General features: G+C 40.3%; 1 protein-coding gene across 1 annotated transcript in view; it reads left to right on the top strand.

The window, feature by feature from the left end:
* The window catches only part of SND1 (staphylococcal nuclease and tudor domain containing 1), a 496,769-nt gene that overhangs the window by 33,279 nt on the left and 438,544 nt on the right, over nucleotides 1–24,946 (top strand). Inside the window, exon 2 of the mRNA XM_018563205.1 lies at nucleotides 3,786–3,886. Coding sequence (XP_018418707.1) covers nucleotides 3,786–3,886 — 101 coding nt within the window. The remainder of the gene's footprint in view (nucleotides 1–3,785; nucleotides 3,887–24,946) is intronic.

Genomic DNA, 24,946 nt, shown 5'->3' with positions numbered 1-24,946 from the left:
AACATAAACACTGTTTGACCTTAATCCTATTGGCCACACCTATCCATTTACCTACCTAAAGGTGCCCACACACCTTACGAATATTGGCTGATTTTCGGATGCGAACGCTTTTTCGGCCGATATTCGTAAGGTTGATGGTCAATGTACAACCGCAAATACTGTGCAATCGATCGACTTGACTAACCAGCAGGTTAGAAAACTTTGGTCGATCGTACGATTTTCGCAAGGTTGGTGGCGTTTCTGTACGTCAAAATTCGTACGATCTACACTGCACATGCGCAGGCGAAAATACACGTGGTCGATTACCGCAATTCATCCAGGTGCTTTCTTCTAATTACCGCTGATCCAACCTTGTGATAATCCGGGCAGGATTGGGCCGCCGTACGAAAATCGCACGACCGTTCGATCATCGGATGGAAAGTGTCTTCCGTTGATCTCAAGGTGTATGGGCAGCCTAACCCAATATGTTGACAACTTGTGACTATTTAAAAAAAAAACCAAAAAAAAAACTTGTTACAGTAGGCTATACTGTTCATTATCTATACTCCTTAGTTGTATGTTTTGTGGTTGCATTTGACACTGAGGTGTTCAGTGGTTACGTTCCATGCCTCCAACAACGATGTGTGCATGGCTATCTGAATCTTTTATGTATAGTGATCTTATTTTGTACTCCGTCTACATGCCATTTGACTACTTGCAATTTACTTTAGGTGTTGTCTTTTTTTTTTTTTTCCAGTAATATTTTGTTAAATGTTTAAGATCTGAAAATCCAAAAAAGACCTGAGACTAAACAAGTTGTTGCGCTTAATTTGATTGTAGTGGGGTATTACAGCTTAATTACCTCAAATGTTCTTAAGTCTCGGACTGCAGTTGCATGTTTTGTTTGACAGAATTGCTTTCAGCTTCCTTGCTTACAGCAATGGTACTAGTAAGCACAATAGCGTGTGGGTTTGTGTAGCGTTATCTGCTGTTTGAAAGCTGTCATTCTCCTTCTCCTGGCTCGACTAGTATGAAAGATGTCACGGAGATGGAACACGGCACAGTGAAAGGCTTACAGCCTGTGATTATTGTACAAACCTTTATTCTTCTCGTAGAATGTTCTGCTAGAACATTCTGCACATTGCTACTGATCTGCGCTGGTGGTTGGGTTTTTCTGTAGCCTTATCCTTGTATTTTCTGGAATAGCTAAAACAGAATTGATTTGCATGTAAATTGTAGGGTGGGGGTAAAAAAAAACCCTTCTGTTTTGCTTTTGTGTGTGGTCACAAAGGTCTGTGTAAGGTTATGTAGTCTTCTGAGATATTCTTTAATACATTTTTGCACATGTAGTTTGCTATAAAGTTTTTTTTCTTATTTTTTTTCCTGTAGATTTAATTGCTTATTATATTTATACCCTCCAAATGTACAAGTATACAACATTTCCTTTTAAATATGATCAAACTCAGGTATGGGATAAAGGTTTGAACTGACCTAAACATTTGTGTTGAGGTATGAGCTCCAAAACACAACTATGTACAGGGCTGGAAAAATCCACTTGGAGCCCGACGAGCAGCTGGCCGGTCGTTGTAATTACACGGCCGGCCGGGAGCTTTACAGTCAAGCGATTGGGCGTCTCGAGAGACGCTCCACCGCTTGTATCAGCACTCAGCAGATGTCACTGCCGGTCCTGAGATCCGCTGTGCACGATGCGGCCGGGACCGGCACAGCTCTGTGACAGGAGATCAAAGGGAGTTCAGTACACGAACTCCCTTTGATCTCCTCTCAGTCCCTGAATGCAGGAAGTCATGTATATTAATGATAGGCAGAGCCAACTGTCACTCATGCAGCTAGGCGGATCCAGACATAATTGTCGGGATCCGCTTCAGCTGCGGCGTCTCAGTATACCGCGAGCTGCAGCTTGCGGTATACTGAGCTTAGGGTGATGGGAGGACGCTAATTTGTGTCCTCCCGTTACCCTAAGGAGAACTATGGGGAAAATCCCTGACCCCATAGTTATCCTTTAATCACTGATGACACTAAACTGGTGAACAGTAAAAGCTTTTTAATTGTCGCTTATGGGCGTTTTTTGCGATTTTTACGGGCACACACAATTTTAAGGCTTGACATGTTTGGTGTCTATTTACCCGACGTGACCCCGGCTTTTATGTTTTACTAAAAATATGGGTAAGAATAAATATTTTATAACATAACGTAGGGAAACTTTTTTTTTTTTACATTTATGGTACTTTTAAAATTATACAGTAAAAATCAACTCCCCCCGTGCTGATTATATACCTCCAAAAGAAAGCTCCATCTGTCCCTAAAATTCTTTAACATAAATTGCAAGGCTATAGTCCGGTCATGCTGACTGGTGACATTTTTGACTGGTGAGACACTATCAAATTTTTCAAGCCCTGGCTATGTAGCATACCAAGGCTTTGAGTATGGGTGGCCCTGTTGGCACCTCCCAGCTCTGCAAACTTCTATTACAAAAGGAGCAGGGTTGAGTTGTCAGCTGATGCAGTCACTGTTTGGGTATTTATTCAGCAGGGCAAAACATCGTAAATAGAGGAATAGAGAGATTTCTATCATTTTGACCAGGGAGCTGAATGAGATTAATTGAAGACTGTATGGCTTGCTTAAGTGGAAAGCACATATGTAAGCTAATATGATTTCTCTACCATATATATGCCATTGCAAAACATACAGTAAAACAATTCTTAGAAAAAGCCACATGTTCATAGCGTTTAATCTACTATGATCACATGACACATTTAAAACTGGTGGGTAAATGCTGATGATGGGTAAAATAGTGAGTTGCCATTGCTAACCGCCTTACTAAACTGCTAGTTGTCTGGCTTTTTTTTGGCTTCAATACTGGCATAAGCTTGCAGATTACAAAGTCAGATTGGGGTTGGAACCTTCACTTCTTCATTTGTGTTCTTGGTATTGCTTCGAAGTGTTCAAACCATTGGATTACTATGATAGGCAACTAGGATTTCCAAAAGGAGAGGTCAGTGATGGCTTTAACTGAAACCTGTACTGTAGGCTGCCATAGCTGAGCCCTCTTTAAAAATTCTTGTTGCCTGGCTGTTGATCCAAAGCGTTAGTAAGCATATCATGCATTGTCTTTGATTCACTCTAGAGTACTAGAGCATTGAGGCCAGAGACATCAAGCACTTCTTTTCAAAAGAATCAGCAGTAGCAGCCTCTGTATTTTTTTTTGTCTAGAAAAGACAATACTGCACCACTTGAAATTTGGAAAAAGTTGATCATTCCAATTGAGTTCAGATGTGATTTAAAAAAAAACAAAAAAAGTGTAATGTGACCTACAATGACCAATTCAAGGGTAAGGTAGTGTGACATACCTACAAAGACCAAATCAAGGGTAAGGCAGTGTGTGCAAAGAAAGGGTTGGCAGGAAGGAAAGAGTCAATCTGCATGTAGATGACCCAGGTCGAATAACATATAAAGAACCTCCAGGACACTTCAGTATGCAGCTCAGCATAATGACATCAAATCCTCTTGGTAACGCTACACCCACTCTGGTCATGTTATACTGAGGACTGTGCTTCCTGTACAAACCTTTATACTTTATACCTCCTTTATACCTCAATTTGATATTTATTTCTGCTGACATATGTTTTTCGTCTCACAATTTTTTTCTTGTTTAATCAGTGTGTGTATAAAAAGGAGTTTTACCATTTGAAACATGTTACCTTTTTTTTTGGAACTGTATTGTGATTTGTGGCTAAAATATATAAAACTAGAAGAGATAATTTCAGAAGCTTTATTCTCATTTCCAGGTAAATGTGAATGTGGACTACATCCGCTCTGCTAGTGCAGCTACAGACACCGTACCAGCATTTTCTGAACGTACCTGCGCCACAGTCACTATTGGTGGCATGTAAGTATTTAACTTTATCCAGTAATATAAAAATGCCAACATACTAACTTAGTAAAGGCTGCTTTTTAGTGCTTGCTCATTTAGTTTTACAGATTTGTTCAACATGCTGTATGTGCTGAAATTGCCTAAATAAACAGGAATGGAGCTGCAGATCACAAATCCTTATAGAACAAATATTGTCTGGGCATTTAACCCCTGTCCGCCTGTTATGTTTTACACGCTTATTTATTTTGGGAAGGGATGGGGAGGTTATCTATATACTGTTTGTGTGTATGTATACATTGTATGTGTGTATGCATGTGGAAAATTGACCAGTGCCTACAGGTAAAGGTGATTTACTTGAATAAAAGCCAAAAAAATTGCCTTTCGGTCTCAACATTAATGTCAATAGATGCAATAGTGTAGTGTTGAAATGGTTAGTACACCCTTGGCGTCAGAAGCAGTTATTGCCCTTTTTTTTTAGAAGAAATTACTCCTTGGGGGAATTTTGTATAACTGCCCACCAGTCTGACATCAACCTCAACATTTATGAACACTTCATGCAAAATTCCTTCAGATGCAAGGTTTCTTTGTATGAAATGCCCCTTCAAAGTTTCAATGAGAATCAAAGCATTGAGTAGGGCAGTTCATAACACTTTTTTTTGAGCCATTCTTAATTTAGTGTGCTTTAGATCACTAAAGGTTAGTACAAAAAAAAGTTTAAAAAAGTCACATAAGAAAATTAAAGTGCAAACAAAACAAATGTGCAAACATGCGTTGGTGCGCCTACGCAGAAAAATGTAAATTGCATGACACGTTACATATTGCTGTGAACGTCGGAGCGAGAGCAATAATTCTGGAACAATCAATCACTGTTAGCACTAAAATGATGAGCGGTAAAAGCTTTTAAAATGTTCCCTATGAAAAATTTTGGGTATTGTAGTTTTTTGTGGCTTCATGGGGCGAATGCAATTTTAAGGCTTGACATGTTTGGTATCCATTTACCCAACGTGACATCTTTTATATTTTACCAAAAAATTGGGTATTCCGTTTTTGTGCACTAAATTTCATTTTAGTGTATTTTACCCTAAAAATACTGGTTTGATAAACATTTGCGTAAATACTGTGCAACATAAAAAAAATGCAACCAGCATCGTTTTATTCTACAGGGCCTCTGCTTTCAGAAAATTTAATGTTTGGGGGGGTCTGAAGCTGTTTTCCAGCAAAAAAATCAGATTATATTGTGTGCAAATGGTAAATTTCTCTGGACAGCAAGTGGTTAAGAACACTGAAGGGAATTAATTAAAACTGAAGCACAGAACCTGGTGCACTTGCCCATAGTAACCAATCAGCTTCTCCCTTCAGTTTTTTAAGATTTCAAAATGAAAAATCGATGCTAATTGGTTGCCATGGGCAAGCACTCCATTATTTGCTATAACAATTATAAGTGCATCTGCAGTTCGTTTTCTCATTACAAAGTCCCACAGATACCTGTTGAGCCCACCAGTAAAGTCCATCTAATGCAGCTTTCTGTGATGGTGTGGCAGTAGAGCAACACTGTTCCTAAATTCAGCGCAAAGTTACAACTCTCATGTAGGTTGTCGTGGCATGAGAAAATGTTGCAGAGGGCATGGTTATCGGCATTGTCACGACTAAATCACAAGTCTGTAGTTTATCAACATCTGTCCCCATCTAGTCCTGCCCACATTTTTCTGGATTGACTGTCTTGCCTGTTTTGCTCAAACCCTCTTACTGCAAGGTACAGTGTCTGGGAGAGGGAACACGCATTAAAGAGGATTTGGCTTAGAAAAGGTTGGTAAAAAATGTTTTTTGTTTGCTTAGACCTATACGTTCCATAGTAATTGGATTTGGTACTTGTATGGACTGTTAAACGGGAGCCTTTAGTTGTCCATACGTGTGCTGGAAACCTGGTGCTGAGGGGTTATTTATACAGGGACCCTGTTAAAGAGTTAATGCTCATGTACTAAAAACTAGGTGTGAGCTTTTGGTTTGTATTGAACACGACCTGAACCTTGCCTGTTTGCTGGTTGGCAAATGGCTGAACAAAATAACAAACTGGTCCTATTTGTCCCCAGCTGCAGTTTAACAAACCAGCTGGGGCTGGATCATGGACAGTGTCATTGACCAAATATTTTCATGACCCAATATGATTTTACTTAGTGGAGGTGAACATAAAAGGGGATTTCAGCCCACATCCTTTCAGTAGGTCATATTTTAGGAGTGTCCTAGATTTCCTTAATTTCCTTTAAGTATGTGCATTTATTTTCTTGAACAGGCAGTTACCACTCGTTGAAGGTACTTTGTGTGCTTTCAATAGAGGTGGCCAACAGCCTTCAGAGACTGTGTACTACTCTAAGGGTCCAGGATGACGACCAAGGGATAGAGAAACGCATACAGACAGAGAATGTAATAGTGCAAATGAGAGTATGTGAAGGGAGAGCAACACTGGAACGAACAGAGAACTGGGAGAACAGAATGACCGAGGTGCTGCATGAGCCATGAGTGTAAAAATGTGTGTATTGTGTAAGAAGCCTCCAGTGCTCTTTTTTTAGATATAAGATAGCTATAGGGAGGATAGCGGTGTACTGGAGGGGTCATCTCTCTACTAGCATGGATACTGGGACATGAGGCATCTGGATGTTATTTGCATGAAATAAGCGAGCACAATGTAATTGTTAGCAACTGCAGTCCTTTGAAAATGTTGCCGTCATGCTCATTTGTGTCCACATAAACCTGAAATTTTTTCATCTCGCTGTTCTGATAACATTTTACCTAAACAGATCATTTTAATAGAAGACTTTTGGTTATACTTTGTGGCAAATATTTGGGGCTGTGCAATTGTAAAAGTTGCAAGAAATTACTGGAAATCTACTTTATTTTCTTCTGATTTTTACTATTTTTCTTTCCAGTTTTAAACATATGAAATACCTATGTATTGAAATCTACCAAATTAACTTCCTCTGTCATGAAAACATGAATACAAGCATAACTGTGAGAGAAAGGTATTGCGTTGTGGAACGGAGATCTCCAATGCAAACAAAACCAAAAACAAGGGGGACTGGTTAAAATCCTTTCGGTGACCCTAAACTCAGGAGCTAAATTTTAAAAATGCTTCCAAAACCTTAACTGTAATGATAAATTTAGCCTACTATCACTCGGCTGTAGATCCTCAAATCTCTGAATTGGGGCGGACATCGTCCTTCCTTCTGGAGGGTGACTGATTTTGTTCCCCACCTTTGCTGTGTGTGCATGTTGTAAAGTAGCCATCACTCCAAGCTTGCTCCCGTGATGGACTATAATTTCAATACAAGTTAGCTAAATGTGAGTTTGTAGTGGTGGCTACTTTATCTCACACACCCCGAGGAAAAAAAGCAGCCACCCTCCAGAAGGAATTAGTGTCTGCATGAATTCGGAAATGATTTGAGGATCTACAGCTGAGTGATGAGCGACATTTTTGTTTATAGCCTACTTGAATGCACTTTGAACGCCTGAGTTTAACGTCACCTTAAATGTATTTTTAAAAGCAACTAGTGTAAGTACCAAATTTTGGCTCTGTATCTATCCTCTTGTGATCCCCTGTGCAATAGAGCTCAGACTGAGAGAAGAAGCCGCACAAGGAGTCAGTGAGTTGTGCTGCAGGCCCCAGGTGCTAACAAGAAATCTGCTGAGATAAGGAGAGCAGACTAGAATTTTCAGTCTGCTGCTTATTTTTCACTTCCCAATCACAGGTTGGGTTTAGAAACCAAGAGAATGAGCTTTCTAGGATGAACATTCTTGTTTTGTCTTGTCACTTGATGTGCTAATAAAGGATATATGGAGGAAATCTGTGTGACTGTATGGACTGACTCGAAGATGAAGACTCCACGGCCATGCAGGGGATGAAGGGAGATCAGTGGATCAGTTTGGTGTTTAGTGCAAATACAAGTTTTTTTAGTGGTTGCTTCCCTTTGTACGTCTGTCTAGGAGGAACTCTGATCTGTTACTGACTGCCCTCATTTGCAGTTGGTATATATTCTCAGGCTCTGTCAGACCATCCCCCTTTTCACCACATGAACTGGAACAATGGAGCACATTGGGCACACTGCCAGTGAGGCAGATATTTTCCGATTCACTCATCTTTTTAACTATTGTTAAGCAGACAGCACGGTTTAGCTTTTTGGAGTGTTGTGCTCATATCTTCCATGTGTCTAATGCAGACTTAAACATTCTGTCTGCCTAGCTACTCATAAGAGCCTTCTGCTGCATCTACATTCTGTTCAGGTTGTTTTTGCTTGTCCTTGTCAACGTGACAAGTCTCCAAGGAGTGGTTTTATTTCCTGTGTTCCTGGAAGTAGTTTGGTAATTTGTCATAGGTGCTTCTCCATAGCAGCTAGTCTTGGACAGATCCCAAAGTGCTCTTGGCCATACTCTTTGTCCCAGAGAAAGCCCTTTATGAGACAACGGAGCATTATCCCAGGAGCTGCTTAGCCAACTGGAACTTAGAAATTGCCCTTATCTGCCAGTAGCACACAAATTGAGACATGTGCTCACAAAGCCATTTCTTCAGGAGGATTAACAGTGTGGTTACAGTAACCCCTTCAAAACTCTATTTCAAGGCAGTGAAACAGACTTTACCTAAACTTGCAGAAATACAAGTGATATAACAAGTCGTTTACATTTTCTTTCCTTTTTTTTTTTTTACTACACCCTTTAAAATGTTTTCAACATTTGCATCAAATTGAAAGCAAATTAAACCTTGCCCAGCCCCTTTTTAGAAGTGGGGACTTTTCTTGGTGTACTTTTTCTGTTCCTTCTGTTTTTAAACCATTGTGATGTAATTCAAAAATCACAATTGGCACTTTCTGGCAACATTCTTTTTATTTTTTATCTTGTGTAGGGCTCGATGTTGCTCATCAATCTTCCAGTAGAGAAATCTCTCGGGGAGCAGTTCAAAGGTTGTCTGTCCCTATTTTATTTGTGAAGCAGTTTGATTTAGTTTCCTTATTTCTTCCTTGGAACATTTACAACTTTATACTTTTATTTTTTCTGTGACTTTGGTTACATCTCTGATAGCACAGACTTATTACCATTTGGATGCTGTATTCAACCTATACTGTGGACTGTTGTTGGTCTGTATGTCTGGCCATTCACTGGTTTCTGTTGATTGACCGCTTTTCAGTTCAATATGGGGAAACATTGCTCTTTTGTACGTATGGTACGGTATTGAGCGCTAGGTAACAAACTTTTTTGTGCCTTTTTTACTTGGCATTTATTTCCTGAACAGGGTTTTATTTCTTCTAAAACTGTATGCAAAAACAGTACATTGTAGACCTTTGGTTTGACTTTGTCCCTCTTGCTGTCTATCTCCATATCTTGTACATTTAAGTGTGTTTTTTTTCCCGTCAAATTTCTTTACATTAGGTTTAAAGGTCAAAATGGACAATGTAGCTTAATTAATTTAAAAATGTAGTGGGAAAACTGAGGGAGGGTTGTTGTAGCAAATAGTTGCACTAATTGTGTATATAAATTAATAAATAGTGCCTTTCTATCGTGGGAGTAATACATGGGAAAAGTGGTGAATGAAGAATAGCATTACAAACTTGCACACTATTTTAACAAGTTTAAAGTGTAAATCCACTTTTGTTCAGAAAAAAAATCCTCCTTGGGTGATCTATGTTCAATCCAGAAATGTTACCAACTTTATTGCATACATTTTTTTAGTTCTGAAGAAACAGCTTTTTTTTTGTTCCACTTTGTCAGTTTCAGACGGATTTCTGAATGGGAGGATCTGAACTCTTATTAGGGATGTCCCGATACCGATACTAGCATCGGTATGGGGACCGATACAGGGCATTTTGACAAGTACCTGTACTTGCCAAAATGCCCCGATGCATAGCGCCGATGCTTGCACTGTTTTTTTTTTTCTTGGGTAGCTTCAGGCTGCCCAGAGGTACAGCACATGTTTGGGCCCTCTGGGCAGTCCGCAGGACAGGTAAATGAGGACCCCACCAGAGCCAATACTCACTGCTACACTGACAAGCTCCCGCCCAACTATCAGAGGGACACGCGAGGCACCATGTGAGTGAGGGAAGCTGTGGCAGAAGGGACAGGGCCTGTGTTCAGGTCGGGCCACCAGCCGGTTTAATTGGGGGAGGTGTGACAGATTTGAAGAAGCAGGGCAGAATTGTAAATCTATTGCTGCAGTATACTGTAAGTGTGTACTGTATGTACTACAGATAGAGTTCACGCTTCCAGTACACTGCAGCAATAGATTTACAATTCTCCCCTGCTAACGTGCATAGGTTAAATAATCCATAGTACATATGTGCTATGGACCATTTAACCCATTCATGTTATCAGGGCAGAATTGTAGCTGATACTGCAGTGTACTGGAAGTCTGTACTAGGATAAATGATCGGATCGGAACCTGACCTGCCCTATGGGCAGGGATCCGACATGGCCTACGGACCGGGACCCGACACACTTCCTGTACACTGCAGTATCAGTTACAATTCTGCCCTGATGACATGAATGGGTTAAATGATCCATAGCACAGCATTACATGTCTCCCCTGCTTCTTCCAATCTGTCCCATTTCCCCCAATTAAACTTGAAGTTTTAATTGGGGGTAAGTTGTATTGCTGATATGATGCAATGACTGAGATGATTGGATATGGGAAATATGTGAACACCGCACATGCTTAGTGCACTGAGCACATTTGTTTTACTTTACATTGAAGATGACCTGTCGCCACTCCATGCATACAAGGACCACACCAATCCCATTGGACAGTCTTTTACATTAAAGTTCTTCATAATAATAAATTGCCCTAAAATCATTTGTCTGTATTGTTTTATAAAAGTCACCTACCCCTTTTTAGAAGTATCTGTAATTGGTATCGGCAAGTACATGAGGGACAGTACTTGGTCTTGAAAAAGTGGTATCGGGACATCCTTATCACCTGAGCACTCTGTATTCTAATGAGAGCTGCAGTGTCTGTATCCCTTTAGTACATAAGCCTTAAAGGAGAACTCTGGGGTGAGCGATTTTCACTCATAGTTGGAGCCGACCTGTGGCAATGAAACTGCACACATCGGCTCTATTGATTGGGAAGTGAGTGAACACATACCGCCACTAGCTCACTTCCCAATCGCTGTAGCTCGCTATATATTGAGCTTTGGATCACAGGAGGAGGTTAGTATATGTCCACCCATGACCCTTAAGAGAACTATGGGATAAAACATTTACCCCATAGTATTTTTAAAGAGTATCTCAGCAAAATTAAAATTATTTTTGGGGATGCCTAAAATTTGCTTGTATCTTGGTTCAGACTTCTGAGAAAATTTAGTGATCCAATTGCAAAAGGAGAAAAATACAAAATGCCCCCAGAAATGTACACCATGTACAGAACACCTCCAGGTTGGCGTTCTCTAGTGGTGGTCAGCCCTTGCAATTTCAGCCCTGTTCTCTGCATCGATTCCCTATGAGTGCAGGGTTAACCGATGCTGTGTTTCATCCACCCTGGAAGAATAAGTGAACTTGGGACTGTTTGCACAATATTTGTATTAAATATACAACAAATGAGGTGAGTGACAATGATTGCTCCTGAAACAGATATTTACTGTTTAACCATGAGTTGGCTTGCCAGCAAGTTGTATGCCACTGCATATTTTGCTTTAGTCTCATCAGCAAAACCGAATGACGGATCTGGTACATGTGTATTGAGAATGGAGTCCAAGCATTGGCCCTGGATATACTGCAAAAAACTATGTTTTTGATATCTTTTGGATATCTATACAGCAGCTGTGTTGGGGTAGAGGAATATTGAGTGCAACCACTTGTTTGCATATGAAGGAAAGTATTGCAGCCATAGATGCTTTTTTGTGTAAAGCTGAAGTGTGGGCCAAAGCTTTATTGGGGCATTAGCTAGGTACGAGCAAGGTACCTCCAAAGATGTATGCCTTACTGGTGGTTTCTGCTTCTTTCTAGAACAACGTTGCTTAAAATTGGCCGGGAAGCTGGCTCCATGCTTATTGGCTGGGAAGCCGGTTTCCCGGCCAATCACAATCGAGCCAGCCAAACAGGGAACCGGCTTCCCGGGCAATCGGGAAGACTGACGCCATTTCTTTACCCACCGCCCAGCTTCATGATTGCCTCGGAAGTCGGCTCCATGCCAGCAAAAGCACTGTTATCTGTACTCTGTACAGGCAAGTATCGAAAGCAAAATATTGGTGCTCGATACCGAAAAAACGGTATTGGTGCATCCCTAATAAACAATTGCTGCTTTTTGAAATAGTGGCTGCAGCCTCTTTGCAGCCATGTTCTGTCTAAATTCACTTGTTTCAGAGATTTTGGAATTCCGATTCCAAGTGTAGACCATGCCTGCTTGCCTTACATCTGTATACTTTAGTCACCTGCAGGATATATAGTGTTGGGTTGCATCCCTGCAACTTAAGTGCATGTGTGGTGATTGATCAAAGTGAAGTTTATAGGAGTAAGTGGTGAAGTGTGGAGCTTGGCAATTGCAGAGGTTCTGGGATTGTCAATACCTACAAGAATGAATGTCCACACTATATGAATAGCTGATAATAGACATTAGTGGTATTTTTTTCACCACTGCTTGGTTGAAATAAAACTCACTATCTTTGTGCCTCAAATTAATTTGGCACGATGGTATATTTTTTTTCCCAAACCATATTCTTGGATGGCATACATAAAATGGCTCCGCCCACCAGACAGAAAACACAACCCTCAGAACACTTTAAAAAGCAGCCCTATTGCTTCCTCAGTTTTGTCTTTCCTGCACATCAGCAGGCACTTCCCCCGGTTTATTTTTGTTATAGGTCAGTAACTAGTGTGTGAAAACCCTCCTTCCTTGCTGATGGTTATGTAGGGACTAGGAGAGCTCTACAGACCTGAGGTTAGTGGAAGGGGAGAGAGTCCCTTGTTAAATCTCTAATGTAACTATATACAGGATCTTGCCCCCTGCGTTTTGGGGGTGACTCCTGGTAGCTTCCTTCTTTGGGACAGCTAGAAAGCTGGACCTTACAGCCCCCCCCCCACCACCACCAGAGATGTTGGGGATGAGGTGACTCCACTGACTGCTGGTTCCACTTTTGGGGTTTGTCACCTGCACTCTACATGTATAGATCTTGCTGATGATGGAGCGAGTGGCACTGTCACTTCTGACACTGCAAGGAATGTACTCCCTGCAGCCTCAAGGACGCCTGAAACCGCATGGCCACACTCTACTGGAAGTTGGAGCAGCTTGGAACATTTGTCTTGCTGTGCGCAGCCATGTTCTTGTGACCACAAACAACCTCCCTGTGAAATAGACAAGGCGGTGGTTGCTCCGGCATCGAATTCAATGTGTAGGACCCTAATGTCTGCATTTTTGGTGGTAAGACACATAATTGTCTATTTTCTGTTCTTATATTCAAGTATTTTGAGGTATAGGGTTGTGGTTTCATCACCCTATTCTACCTTGAGACAGAGGCTGGTTTAGATTTATAAGGAGTGAAGCTATGTGATGTTATGGTTCTGCCCTCTTCTTATTTCCCTTAACCCTTTTCCTATATGAATGATTTATTCAATAGATGGGCATTACTATAGTTTCCTGGGGGTCAGGGGAATGGCCTTCCTGATTGCACTAGTCGAAATCTTTAGTGTTTCTACCATTTGGGTTGCACTGTTTTTTTCCCTTTCGGTCTAAAAATATTTACTTTTCCACTATAGTTAAACCCAATGAGGTTCTATATATTCATCATACTCAGAGGGACAAAAAAGGTGGAATTTTATTACTATCCCACCTGTGTAAGACAGCTCATGATTACTGCTATGTTATTTTTATAATTAAGGCCTCTGAGTGCAACTACATTCTTAATGTGTTATGCTATATATGGGAATTCAGAATGTATATGCATCGAACATATATATGAATTTCATAGGGTTTTGGCCAAGATCTCTTGTTCTCTTAGAGGTTCTCCTGATATACACTACTGGTCAAAAGTTTTAGAACACCCCCATTGTTCCAGTTTTTATTGAAATGTAAGCAGTTCAAGTCTAGTGAATAACCTGAGATGGTACAAAGGTAAGTGGTGAACTGCAGAGGTGAAAAGTTTAGGTTAACATAAACTGAAGAATAATGTACATTTCATAGTTGTACTAAAAGGCCTTTTTCCATAATGGAATGGGTTAACCAGTCGTTCAAGAGCAATGCAAGTAACTTAAACCTTGAAAGTTTATGCTAACAATTTTTACAGATGTCCCAACTTTTGTTTTACTCACAAGCCCTCTGTATAAAAGCAGTGTTGGTACAGACTGTTACTACACCCTCTTAAGCAATATTTCTACAGTATTGTACAGCAGGAAGAAGTATATTGCTCTCAAAATGGCGTGAAAAAGAAGACTGACAGACCATCAGAACCCGTAAAAGAGTAGGTTTTTCCTACTTGAGAAATTGCAAAGAAAACCAAGGAGTCGGGGAGTGCAGTTTCATACACCATCAAAAGGTACATAGAAACTGGAGTAAACGCTTGACACGAAAAGGTCTGGCAGAGCCAAATCAGAATAGAAGTTTGAGAGTCAACAGCTTGCGAGACAGGTGGCTCACAGGACAACAGCTTCAAATGCAGCTTAGCACAGACAGAAGTAAGCAAGCCTCCGTTTCAACTGTGAAGAGAAAACTTCAAGCTGCAGATTTGACAGGTCAAGAGGCACTAAAGGTGCCCATACACCTATCGATTTTCGTTTGGAAATAGTCCACAAATGGTCTGTCGAACGACAATCGATCAGTTGATGCGAACAACTTTTTTTTTTTTTTTTTATTGTACTCCTGGCCGCATTTTCTCGAAGGGGGAGGCTGCAAAACTTTTTTTAGAATTGAACGAAAAATGGATGGATTAGTGGTTTCGTACGAGAACACTGCACATGCGCAAATGAAAATCGGTTCTGTTGGTCGGGTTAGTATTGCTTGCTAACAATTAATGAACTTGACATTAGTCTGTGCTTGATGGGCTATTTGAACTAGATTCGAAAGAGGGTTCTCGGCAGCAACAAAAGTTTTCAATCAAATCTATAGGTGTATGGCCATCTTAAGAAATCCATTGCTAAGATGGCAAAATAGGAAAAAGGCTTGCCTGGGCCATGCAGCACTGCCAGTGTACTACTGGAGACTGGAAGGAGGTCTTACGGACCAATGAATCAAAATTTGAGATCTTTGGTTCGTTAGAGTTTTTGTATGCTGTCCAGTAGGCAAAAGGGATGGTTCCTCAGTGTGCGACACCAACTGTTAAACATGGAGGAGAAAGTGTGGTGGTCTGGATCCAGAGTCGGCAACTTGCATGGAGTGAGAGGCCTGAACCAAAACTACTACCAAAACATTTTGCAGCGCCATTCAATACACTCTGTTGTACGCTTATTTGGTTGGGTTCTTACAGCAAGATTATGACCCAAAACATACCTTCAGACTATGTCAGAACTAACTTAGAAGAAAAGAACAAGACTGTAGACTTCAAATCATGGAATTGCCAGTGAAGTCTCCAGACTTAAACCCCATTGAGCTGGTTTTGGATGAACTGGACAGAAGAGTGAAAGCAAAGCAACCTACAAGTGCAACACACTTGTGGGAACTACTGCAACAGTGTTGGCGAGAAGTTTCCAAACAATATTTGATTTCCATTTTAGAAAAAAAGCCACGAGTGTGTGTGTGGCCGTTACATCTGCAAAAGGTGGTTAATTTGAGTCAAAAATTTAGATTGCATTTTGTTAAAGAAAACATTTCCATGATTTCTTTTGGATGTCCAATTGTCTTTTTTGTTCTGTGCTTTTTTTCCCCCACAGTACATTGATACATTAAACTGCATAAATTTCAATTAAAAACTGGAAAAATTGGGGTGTTCTAAAAACCTTTGACTGGTAGTGTGTTTGTATGACAGATTGATTCCCAGTGATGGGATCACAGTAATACTTCAGTGCAAGCCTCACACTTTGTAGCAGTGCAGGCCTCGTGTACTTTGGTTTAGTGTAGGGCTAAAACAAGCTAATCGATTATGAAAATTGTTGTCAATGATTTTCATTTACACTACAGTGACAATCTATAATGTTACAGCAGTGGCTATTTCGTCATGGGATAGCATTGTAGATTCTAGGGGTTAGTATTTACCTTTTCTCACTGACCTCCAGGTCTTATGTAGGCTGGTGTGACTAGGCCTTTTATGTTTACACTACAGCTCCAAATACAGTGCATTCAGAAAGTATTTAGACCCCCTTTACTTTTTTCAATCTGTTTCAATTCAGTATCTTGGGCAAGTTAGATTGCATTGCAGAGTTCTATGAATTTACAGATGCATTGATTATCCAACACATCTGTTTATTTCATTTTAGACATGAAGACTTGCTGTACAATACGCTTACATTTAAATTTACTTTCTGTATGCATATCCCTGTTATACATTTACGTAAGGTACCTAGGGTATGGTGTCTTATTTTTGGTGTGGTTTTCCCACCCTTCTATATTTTCCTATCCTCATGTATGCCGTCCTGGAAGATGGTTTGAGACATTCATAGTTACCTGGTAAATCCATTTCCAAGAATGTTCTAGGGTGGCACCTTATTCCCTCCCTATGTTATGTTACTGTTGGAGGTATATGTTTTTGCCTGTTTGCTGCTTCAATCTGTAAAAAGTAAACAATGAGGAGGGCTGCTTTTTAAAGTGTTCAGGGTGTTGTGTTTTCTGTCTGGTGGGCAGAGCCATCTGTTATTTATGCCATCTTGGGAGAGTCTTGGACACAGTTACCAGGTAACTAACTCTGACTTTAGATCTTTATTTACATTCAAATACATGTATGTAGAGTTAAACAAAAAGAGGCTGAAGAACAGAAAACCGGTGAATCTTGATCTGGCAAACATCAGTTGCTTGAAGTCAATAAAGTGGTTTTGGTTGTCTTTGTGGCACAAATGCTTCCTTTTCAATTTTCTATTGCAGGTCATTAAGGCCTGGTTCACACCTGGGCGTTTTACAGCGCGTTCCTATGCTCTGTAAAACGCTCAACACGTGAAAACCAATGATTGCCTATGGGCATGGTTCACACCTGGGCGTTTTACTGCGCGTAGGAACACGCTGCAAAATGCCCTACGCCCAAAGAAGTACAGGAGCTTCTTTGGGGCGTATTTGCCGTGCGTATCCATTGGGAAACAGCCAGGTAGCCCTCGGAAACGTGCGATTGTCACGCGTTCTTTTACCGCAAATCGCGGTAAAAACGCGCGACAAATGCGCATATTCGATACGCCTAGGTGTGAACCCAGCCTAAAGCTGGAAAGCATCATTGTAGTCTGAAAGTACAGCCTTTCAGTCAGTTTGTTCCCCTTTTAGCGTTGTGTTTACTACTGGGCTTTTGATATTTCAGCAGTACAAATATATTTTTAAAATAGCCTACTAGTGTCATGGCTTTAGGCTGCTGCTAAAATAAACCTAGTGGTGTTTACAGTTACACCTTCAGCTTAGTGTTGGCTATAAAAGTCATGCTTTAGAATCATAGCACATGTCCAAATCACTGTTTATTGTCTCTCTAAAATATTTTTTTTGGGGGGGGAGGTTTGCAGTGCAACTGATCCATAATGAACTGATTTTCTGATAGTCATTGTTTTGCCTCCTTACTGAAAAGTATTCCCAGGTTTGTGCATACAGGACTGTACTGCAACTTTACTAAATCTTGTCTAAAAGAAAACTCTGGTATTGTGGTATTGGTTTTTGACATGTATAGACCATTTTTATTTTGACATTTGAATTGAAATGTATCTTATTTGCTCTCTATGGGACTGATAATGTGGATTATGTGAGTTCTTGATCATGCAAGGTTTCTGCTTGGATTATACAACACAGTAACTTTGCTTTGTTTATAGGACACAACAAACATTGCAAAAAACTGTCTGCTTAGGTTAAATACTGGACTGTTAAATTGGAGGGATCCTGAGGGTTTATTGGTATGATGGCTCTATACAAATTCCCTCCCAGCACATGATTCCTTCAACAGTACCAAGCTCTGATGATGGGGGATCCTTTGAACCAAAAAATAGTGTTGTCTTTAGAAGTTTTACTCTAGGTGTTTTTCTTCTTGCATATCCAGTAATACTGGAGGAAACCAAAAAGCGGTCACAGTGTAGAACCTGGACTATTTGTAGACTGCAGTAGAGTAGTAAATTCCTCTCTATGTATTTATTTTTTAATACACTATACATTAAATAGCTTGTATAAAATTATTTGTTTGAATATTTTTAGAAAAGGGTGTTACGTTTGTTTAAAAAGCTATACATGTGGATATTGCCGACTGATGATGGAAATGTTTTTGGACTCTTATAATCGTTTTGCGTTGTTAACCCACCCATTAAAATTCAACGGTTTGCCGTTTTTTTTAACGTCTTCGTCTTAACGGTTTTTGTTTTTTTCTTTCCCTGCTCCTAGTGTGAGCACAAAAAGAAAACTGAACACACTATCCATGAGACAGTGCAGTTCACAAAACGAAGGTGCAGAGCAAGTGCCAGAAGGAGAGTTCTCCATTGATCATCAACATATCTATGGAGCCTAACAGTGAGATTTGAGTCCCAAGCCCAGTCTGATTGCCCCACAATACCAGTGCCAGCCTGCCAGCAAAAATCAGCACCTGAGTGCCAGCCCCAATAAGAGTCTGTTAGCTGTACAGTACATGTGCCAGCCTGCCAGCCCCAATCAGTGTCTTATTGCCAGCAGTGCCGGTATCAGTGCTAGCCCCAGTCAGTGTCATCGGGTACCATTACAGCTGCAACCAGTGTCGTGATTGCAAGCAGTACCAGTACAATGCCAGTAGGTACTATTACAGCTACAACCAGTGTCCTAATTGCCAGAACTACCAAGTACAATATCAGCAGGTAGCATTAGAGCCCCAACCAGTGTTCTGCTTACCAGCAGTAGCTGCACAGTGTCCAGCAGGTATTGTTACAGCCACAACCAGTGTCCTAATTGCCAGCAATAACAGTACAGTGTCATCAAGTACCGTTACAGCCCCAACCAGTGTTCAGATGAGCAGTTGTATTGGTATAGTTTCCAGCAGGTACCATTAAAGCCCCAACCAGTGTTCAGATCATTGGCAGTACCAATATGGTGTCATTAGGTATCGATAAAACACAACCATGGTTGCCAGCAGTACGGGTATGGTTTTCAGCAGTACCCTTACAGCCACAGCCAGTGTCCTGATTACCAGCACGGTATCAGCAGGTACTGTTTTGATCTGCTTTCTGGCCACTAAACACAGCATTGTATAAATCCTAGGGGTAGCCATGTACACAAAGGCTTGCTTGGCTTGGGGGAATAGGGTCTGGTATAGATGAAGCTACACTTTGAAAGCCTCATGGTGCTCCTTGGAATTTGAGCAACAAGTCTCACGTGGTTTGTCCATACTGAGGAGGAATAGCAAAATGTGTTTTGGGGTGTAAATCTGCGTATGCCCCTGCTGTGTGTTTTTTAGTAATGTGTTATTGACCGCTCTTAATTTTTTCCTTCATTTTCTTAACACGTGTGGCAAAAAGAATTTTCAAAAAACCTAATCATGCCTCTTAATTACCTTGGGGTGTCTGCTTTCCAAATGTGGTCATTTTGTGGGTGTATTTTTCTTTGCATACCAGGGCCTCGAACAATGTGATTGGTAATCGGGGAGTCGGATGCATAATTTATGTCCCTTGAAAACCTTTAAGATGCTCCTTGGATTTTGAGCCCTTCTATGCGAATAGGCTGCTAAAGTCTCTAGGGCTGCAACAACTAATCGATTAAATCGATAATGAGAATCATTGGCAACGATTCTTATCGATAAGTTGATTTTTGATCAGTTGCCGCTGCTCTGCTCCTCCGTTCTGGTGCTGGCTGCAGCGGTCTGTGTCCCTTTTAGTCCCTGCTGCTCTCCCTGCCTATATCAGCAGAGGCAGTGGGGACATAGACCACTGCAGCCAGTACCAGCGAGAGAGGAGAGACTGTTGTGACTGCATTCCACTGCCGCCCCATTCCTCCTCTGTCCCCATGCCTCCGCTGCCCGCCTCATTCCTCTGTCCGCCTCATTCCTCTGTTGCCGACCTCCGCTGCCTGCCCTGTGCCTCCTCTGCTCTCCCCCCCCCATGCCTCCACTCCATCTAGAGGCTGGGAACCATGCCCAGCCTGCTATTCGATATTTTAAAATGCAAAAGCCAATAGCAAGCTGGCTATTGCAACCGCCCATTGCCTGCTGTCAATCAGCAGAGGAGGACCTGATGGAGAACTTTCTCCTCCGATAGCAGGCAGTGGGCGGGTTCAATAGCCAGCCTATTATTGGTCGATTGCAATTTAAAATATCCAATAGCAAGCTGGCTATTGCTGCCAGCAATTAAGTAAAAAAAAAAGTGTAAAAATTAAAAAAGATAAATTAAAATGCAAACAAAAAAAGTTAACTCAGATTACAAATACAAAAAAAGTTTTGGTGTTATTTAAAAAAAAAAGGTTGGTTATTTTATTATATTGGCTTATAGTTTTACAATTCACATTATTTTAAATCAAACTGAATTGTCTAATATAGTTATTAAAAATGATTATATTGTATGTATGTGGGGAAATGTCATTTTGTTTCGTCCTGACAACTTTTGCTGCAGGAGGTGCGTAGTGGTGCCATTCATTTCAATGGATCCCAAATGTACCTCCCATCCACAGTGTGATCACCCACACTGAAACGTGTGGTACTGCAATGCCCTGCGTTCCAGTACAGTGCAATTTCAAAAAATTTGCATACTGTTTTCTGAAGTAAACTGTCTGTAACACTGCATTTGTGTAATTTTAGTTTAAATCAATTGTGTTTATTTTTTTTTTATTAATAAAAAAAAAAAAAATTGGCCAACTAATCGATTATGAAAATAATCGCTCGATGCCGCCCTAAAAGTCTCTCACATGTGGTATCCCCATACTCTGCAGAAGTAGAATGTGTTTGGGGTGTAATTATGCCCTTGCTGTGTTAGGAATATCTTTTTTAACTGACAACCAAAAATAAAATCTTTTAAAATACTCACCGTGCATCTTATCAAATACCCTGGGGTGTCTGCTTTCTGAAATGAGTCATTTTCTGGGTGTTTTTACTGTCCTGCCATTTAAGGACCTCAAGAAATGAGTCTGTAAGGACACAGGTTTGGTTGGTATATTTAAAATATAGCATCGTTTTTCGCCTCTGTAACTTCCACAGATTCTAAGTATTATCCACCCATCATCAAGTGGTTAATATATGGCATAAAATGTTGGCTGTTTGTACTGTTTCATCTGCTGTCATTCACACTTTTTATTTTTAATATACCTGTGTAAAAAGTTGCAGCTTTGTATATCTAATGCTTTCTAATTGTTTTGCTTTGGGTGCGTTAAGATCACATTTATAGGAGTTAAAAGTTGACCTCTAGTTGAAGAGTTGTAGGATCCACTTGCAGGGCATACTGGGAATTTTAATTAATAACCATGTTTACTGCAGCTGGACTAAACCCTGAGGTGCTGTGGGAGAGTTGAATTCTTAGGATAGATTAATTGTCAGATAAGCTTTGACCTTGCAGAATTTGAGTAGAATATCCTATTAAGCTGCAGTTGGAATCCATTGATATTAACTTGGATTGTAAATGTATTAGTATTACAGGGCATTTGTTATCAGTTGTGCAACTTTCTATAAATTCCAGTTTCTCAGAAAATCTGAAATTACATTTATTCATATGTATCCCTTAAAGAGCTTTACTGGTCTGTCACTGACCCCCACTAACAGTGCCTTTGCTCTGTGCTACCAGTGGAATGAGGAGTGTGCACTCCTTGACGCCTGATCTGATCGTATAACTCGCTGCAGGCCTAAATTGATCTTCCTATTTAGGTAGAACAAAGCTGTCCCCAGCACACCATACAGCAATGAAGACCAGTGTTTTGAAATAGAGGTGGTGCTTGTAGTGATGTCCACGGAAGGCGCAGTGCGTATGCAAGGTTTAACAGCGATGAAGCTCACCAGCACTCATAAGATTCTGGCGGGCTGTGATGTCATTATGAGGTTTAGGGGAGGTGCTTAGCATTATGTAAGGTGTTTGGGATACACACACACACTTTTAGTTCACTCTGTTGTCGCTGCCCTGATGAGGGGGACCCTGTGTGGTTCCAAAACTTTGGCTATGCAACACATGTGACGTGACATGCTTCTTCAATAAAAGAACACCTGGATTTATCTTATCCTATGAGTGCTGGTGATCTGCGTCGCTGTTGAACCTTCTTCCTATTTGGGTCATTATGCAATAGAACATAAGCTGCTTTTTTAATCTGTGCTCTTTTTGTGCATACTAAAGTACTTTAGTAGTTTTATGTTTTAATATAATGTGTTACTGCGGTATATTATAACACAATATTATATAAAATACCCAAGGTTGTTAGACTTTAAGCAGAGTATATGACATTGGTTTAAATGATAGTACAATTCCAAGTGGATTACATAAGTGCTCAATGCATTTTGTTCACATTGGATTCATATGCAAGCGGGTTAAAAAAACAACCTTCAACAGAAAAGAATAGAAAAAACTGACAGTGACTTTTAGAGAGCTTGATATGTGATGAGGATGGCAAGTGTCTGAATTACTGCAAAACAGACTGGCAGGTACAGAAACACACAGGCTGACACACAGAGTAATACACCAGCACAGGATTGAAGGATAGGAGCTGACAATGATGGAGGTATAGACTTCCGCTCTGGTGATAAACATGCTGAAGCAGATGGACTGATGTTGGTAGCTGGATGTGAAAACTGCAACTGTCAGAAGTTTGACAAATAGTGTAGGTTGTGTTGAGCAAAGTTAGAGCTAAAGTGCGTGAGAGCTTTGTGTAATATTGTTGCTTCTCTCATGCCTTTAAAGGACAGTCTTGAATGTGATTTTAATGCCTTAGCTAAGTGATTATGTGCATATATAGCAGGGTATCAAGGACTACATCGCAGCAGAAGACTATATTAAAGATAAATGATTACCATGCTGCAGAGCAATTCTTTAGCATTAGCGGAGTGTTGTTAGAAAGTCATTGTCTCTGCCTAACTAAAGGAGAATAGTGTCCGTCACACTGAATGCAAACCTTGAATAAACGCTGGAAAAATGAGCAATGTTTTTGTTAAACATAGCGTTAAGTTGATTCAGTCTCATAGTCCATATCTATAAATATTATAGGGAAAGAATAGTGTGTAGAACATCAGCTTCAATTAAATAAACTGATCAATATGTTTTTGTATTTTTTTTTGTGTATAATTTTATATTTGCATGCAAGCTAGCCTTGATCATTCCATATGTGAGATCGGTTTCCTGCTTTGCATAGAACCACAACAGTTGTGCTTTACTACCTGTTCTTATAATGCAAGTGTATGAATGGCAATTTTTTTTAAAACCCTAGACTCCCTCTGACTTTTATCATAGCTCTACAGTTCTTAAGCAGCGAGCCCTACACTGCTTCTAGTAGGTAACATGCAAATCTCTACAATTAATAAAATAAAAAGCAAGTATGTAAAATACAAATGTAATGTACCTCGGATATATCTAAAAATGTGCTTACTGGAAATACAATATAATTCTCCTTTAAAACCATTGTAACCACCTTTCGTGAACTGCCATTTTTCTACACCCCAGTTCCTATGTTTCCATGCATCGGTAAGTCGCTTAGTCTTCTTTCCACGTCGGAGAAATTGTTTTTTTGGCTGCAAGGCAGCAGAAAAATGGCAGCAGGTGCTCTGGACTGATGAGTCAAAATGTAAAATATTTGGCTGTAGCAGGAGGCAGTACACCGTAGGGCTGGAAAACGGTACATTAATGAGTGTCTGCAGCAACAGTGAAGCATGGTGGAGGTTCCTTGCAAGTCTGGGGCTGCATTTCTGTCAATGGAGTGTGAGATTTGGTCAGGATCAATGGTGACCTCAATGCTGAGAAATAGAAGCAGATACTTTTCCATCATGCCATACCATCAAGGAGGCTTGTTATTGGCACCATATTTATTCTGTAGCAGGATAACGACTCCAAACATACAACCACTGTCATTAGGAACCATCTTCAGCGTAAAGAACGAGGAGTCCTTGAAGTGATAGTTTGGCCCCCACAGAGCCCTGATCTCAAAATAGTCTGGGATTACATGAAGAGACAGAAGGATCTGAAGCAGCTTACATCCACAGACGTTCTGTGGATAGTTCGCTAAGATATTTGGAACAACCTACCTGCCCAGTTCCTTCAAAAACTGAGCGCAAGTATACTTAGAATAATTGATGCTGTTTTGAAGACAAAGGGTGGTAACACCAAATATTGATTTCAATTTGGATTTCTCTTCTGTTCATTTACTTTCCATTTTGTTTATTGATAGAAATAAACTATTAATGCTTATTTCTGAAAGCATTCTTGCTTTGCAGCATTTTTTCACACTTGTGTAAAATATTTGCACAATACTGTGTATGTACTGTATGTGTGTGAATTGTGGACATTAACCCCATAAGGACCCTGCCAAGACCTTTTTGTAGTTTTTTCCTGCCAAACTTTTTTTTTTAGTTTTTTTATAGGCATGTTTTTAATCCACATTATAGGCCGGAAAATTACTTCAAACCCCCAAACATATATTTTCAGAAAGAAAAGACCCTGTAGAATAAAATGGTGGCAGTTGAAAATGTTTATGTTGCATGATATTAGCGCAACTTATCAAACCCAAAAATTTAGAAAAATGCACTGAAATACAATTTAGTGCAGCAAAATACAATACCCATTTGTTTTGTAAACGTGGAGACACGTGTGCTTGCAGGGACTTTAAAAGCATTTTAAGATTATTTTTACATTTTATTTATTTAAAAAAAAAAAATCTTATCACATAGGGGGGCTTACAAGCCCCCTATGTGATAGTATATTGGTGGTGACAGGTCTTCTTTAAGCTGATACGGGGGGTCCAATAGACCCCTAGTATGCCCTTTCCACTCTAAGCTATTGAAGTGCAGATCACTTCAATAGCATATTGCTTGGCTTAAGGAGCCCAGCAATGACAGCTCAGGGACTGGAAGTAATGTAATATAC

Source organism: Nanorana parkeri, unplaced genomic scaffold (genome assembly GCF_000935625.1).
Source record: "Nanorana parkeri isolate BGI_ZX_2015 unplaced genomic scaffold, ASM93562v1 scaffold641, whole genome shotgun sequence".
Lineage (NCBI taxonomy): Eukaryota > Metazoa > Chordata > Amphibia > Anura > Dicroglossidae > Nanorana > Nanorana parkeri.
The sequence above is the reverse complement of the archived record's forward strand: the minus strand, read 5'-3'. Positions and strand labels throughout refer to the sequence as shown.